This window comes from Austrofundulus limnaeus, unplaced genomic scaffold (genome assembly GCF_001266775.1).
Source record: "Austrofundulus limnaeus strain Quisiro unplaced genomic scaffold, Austrofundulus_limnaeus-1.0 Scaffold2, whole genome shotgun sequence".
NCBI classification, from domain to species: Eukaryota; Metazoa; Chordata; class Actinopteri; order Cyprinodontiformes; family Rivulidae; genus Austrofundulus; species Austrofundulus limnaeus.
The window spans coordinates 3,899,030-3,902,597 of record NW_013952404.1 but is presented as its reverse complement, the minus strand read 5'-3'; the positions used below and the strand labels follow the sequence as shown (position 1 = coordinate 3,902,597).

The window sequence follows — 3,568 nt, the reverse complement described above, 5'->3', positions numbered from 1 at the left end:
AGAAAAGACCATATAATAAACAAAAAAAATGTATATAGTTAATACCAAATTTTATAAAAGATAAAACACTGAACTATGGAGAAAACTTTTCCCCCTCTATGTTTTCTCAGCAACTTGTCTTAAAGAAAAAAGTCCTGATGGATTAGAGATAAAGATAATCCAGTAAGGCTGGAAGTTGGATTATTGAATTGGACAACAAACTAGGCGTTCTAATCAACATGTTTCACTGCTTGTTTCAGTAGTATTGATCATATATTTGTAAACAAATTGACAAAAAAAAACTGCTAATGATAGTCTGTTTTCTTTAAAAAGTCCATCTTGGTTTAGGTCAAAGCTTCAAAGAGTCGCATGTGACCTCAGAGCCACAGGTGGCAGACCCCTGGTTTAGAAAATGAACCAAGTGTTTAATTAGTGTTATTCAATTTAAAATGAATGAAAATGTTTATTTGAAATCTTTAGAGATCATTATCAAAAAAACAATTTGATCGCATGTTGTGATAAATATATTTTATATTCTAATAAGTTAACATTTTGTTGTTGGTTTATTTAAGAAACCACACATGATAATTCCCTCTAACTGACTTTAACTCCCATCAAAGTCAGATTATAACRAGGTGAAGCTGAGTGAAGCAGAAGTGGGGCGGTGGTCTTCAGACCTGGTCTAGTAACAAGAAACACTGGAAATAATACAGGAACTTGGAAGCTGAAGCTGAAACAGGACAAGTTTTAAACCTTCATCTCGTCCATGTAACTATTTTGTTTTGGGAACAAGAAAAAAAAAGTTGCCTGCGYTCAGACACTAAATCACTTCAGGTAGATTTAGTTTTAGCAAAAATACTTATAAAGTTGGAATAATTTATCCCCTCAAAATGTTTTGCCCTACTTTCACTTTATTCCCCTCCACTAAAGACACTCACTTAGATATTGCTCGGGGACATTTTAACCAGCGTAAATATTTTTTTCGACATTTGAAAATCGTCAAGTACTCCRCAGATGAAAGAAATGGCTCTGCTGTGATATCTTGTTTATGTCGTGATGGTTAGTTCTCTATATACTCATTAGCTGTGGCTGAGGGYGGAACTTAAAAGTGCTGGAGAGAAGACGAGAAACACAGCTGTGCAATTTTGTGTGCATGATCAAATATATGTGCAACAAATTCAGATTTGTCAAAGCAGCGAACAAGAAGGAAACAAGCATAATGTTCCTACTCACAAAAACAAAACAAACAAAAAAACAACACAACAGTACTAGTGCGGACTTGGGTCTGTACATTTCCCTTGGAAATAGTGAGATTTGTAATAAGTGCATAAGTGCATTTTGTCTACACATTTTATTCTCTAAGGAGTTACATAAAACGTCATCGTTTTTGTTTTCTTTTCTCTACTGCATTAACATGATGAAAATGTTGGCACAAGACTAAACGTCTGAAAGTTGGCAACACGAACATGAGATATACAGGGGAGCTGTTCGAGGAGGAGGTTTATCCTCCRCCGCTTCACGCCACCAAGAAAGTTTGACACCGATTAAAAAGTGTGGAAAGCTGCATTTGCCCGGCTCCAACGAAGCTAGAGCTTATTTAAAGTTAGCCTGAAGAACCTTGAACGGGGACTTTGTGCCCACTTGCATGTTGTTGAGGTATTTCAAGCATTGGCACTTTTTATTTATTTACTTTTTTTGTTCTCGCAAGAAATTGGTGATACTTGTGATTTACCTCAGAAAGGATTACAGAAACAAACGCAACCTCTRAAGAGTACCGAAGGGTTACGAACTGTTTGGGGGAACTTGAAACAAACACAAAACCCAATTCTTTTAGCTCGAAGTACTGGTTTGCTGGTAGGTTCTTGAAGCTGCACTTTTAAAATGGCACTTCGCAAATGCGGAAAAAAAACTACAGATGTACCCATCGAAGACATGACAGCTTGTAGGTTGATTATCACCAGCAAACCAAGACAAGAAAAGAAAAAAAAAAAAAGAAGAAGAAATCCAACCAGTTCATGTCAAACACACATTTTTGGTGATGTAAGGAGAGCCTCGGCACATCCTGCAGCCCAGTGATGTCGGCGATGGGCACTGAGGATGGCGGCTATCGGACGAGAAATGAATAAAAGAGTAGAGAGAGTAGCAGTCTAGAAAAAAGGCTAGTTTGAAAGTCGTAGGAGCAGGGAGACATACAGGTCCCTGATCCTTCATTTTCTCAAAGTCTAGTCTGAGCCTCTGGAATATAGATCTCAATGCTGTCCGCTCGCTCCGAGGCCGAGTTCTGCCGGAAGGAGGCCGCGCGCTTGGCTGCCATGAGCCGCCGCCGAGCCTCCAGCCGCTGCCTGTCTGGGAGGTCCAGGGATTTCTCCCTCGTCACCGCGCTCTTCTGTCGAACGGTCTTCTTTGGTAATGGAGCTGGTGGCTGTTGGAGGCACAGACAATCATCACTACAGGGTTTATGTTCAGGTCTTCCCACAGCGATTCAGTTTAAGCTGAAATGTTCTGARACCGAATCTCCTCACCTTCTTCTCTGGGCTTTCGACGGGCTTCCAGTTGTTGTTCTTGATCTCCTGGAGCTGGTCAAACTTCACGCTGACGTCATCAATGGAGAGCTGCAGCAGGTCCCAGAACCCAGCCAGGTCCTGAGAGGTGGGTCGYGGCATGGCACTGGGGTCCTGGTGGAAGAACAGGGTCAGGAGAAAGGAAACGGTTTTAGTTGTACTTCGTCTTAAATCCACTAGATGTCCTCATGGAAACAGGCATGTCTGAAGTAAAAAGCAGCCCTGCCTGGCACATTTTCATGAATAAGATGTGAAATATTAAACCGTTTTCTTCACTCGGTTCTAGAGATAAAAGCATACGATTAAAAAATAAACGGCTCCTTGTCTGTAAAGCTGTCCTGCTTCAGGTTTTAATAAGTCAGGGGTTTCTACGTTTACAAAGTAACATTTTGCTCCCTTTGCAACAAAAATAATGATTTTTTTCCCCCCTTTTGTTAAAATCAATACTATCAGACATTTTTATTTTAATTTTGTTTTACAAATGACAAAAAATGAAAATCTCAAATTCAGCATATCAGAAAATTAGAATAGCTGAAAACTTCAGTTTTTTTTTACCTTCAACATTACAATTATGTATTTTTCCATCTCTTTTTGTCTCTGATAGTTTTAAATGCATCTAGTGGTTCATGAGATATTTTGCTAACAGTATTGGCTAATGAATACACACAGGCAGAAGCACTAACAAAATGAGCTTGCTTGAGTACTGTAACAACCCCAACCAAACCCRTTYAATCCCACYGACARTTRTTGCCAGACATTTTGTTTTACTTTTGGAAGCTCTAAACAAAATACTAGTCTGTCTTCTCTAAGCTGTATCCRTTTAATGTAGCTGGTGCGAATGGTCACATGACCAGACCCCTTGACTTCCTGCTTGCACTGCTGGAAGGAAATGTCAGACAAGAGGAAGTGAGTAAAATACCTGAACAAACAGATATAACTGAAATATTTTGTTCATATTTTCTTTAAAGAGTCTTCTGCTGATATACACTCACCGGCCACTTTATTAGGTACACCACGCTAGTAACGGG

The 3,568-nt window shown here is 39.4% G+C and overlaps 1 protein-coding gene across 2 annotated transcripts in view; it reads right to left on the bottom strand.

The window, feature by feature from the left end:
* Nucleotides 1-1,122: 1,122 nt before the first annotated feature.
* dlgap2a (discs, large (Drosophila) homolog-associated protein 2a) overlaps nt 1,123-3,568 on the bottom strand; it is a gene marked incomplete at its 5' end in the record, with an annotated part of 47,220 nt that continues 44,774 nt past the window's right edge. For both annotated transcript variants that reach the window (XM_014011279.1, XM_014011286.1), the window contains 2 exon segments: nt 1,123-2,401; nt 2,502-2,654. In XM_014011279.1, coding sequence (XP_013866733.1) covers nt 2,195-2,401; nt 2,502-2,654 — 360 coding nt within the window.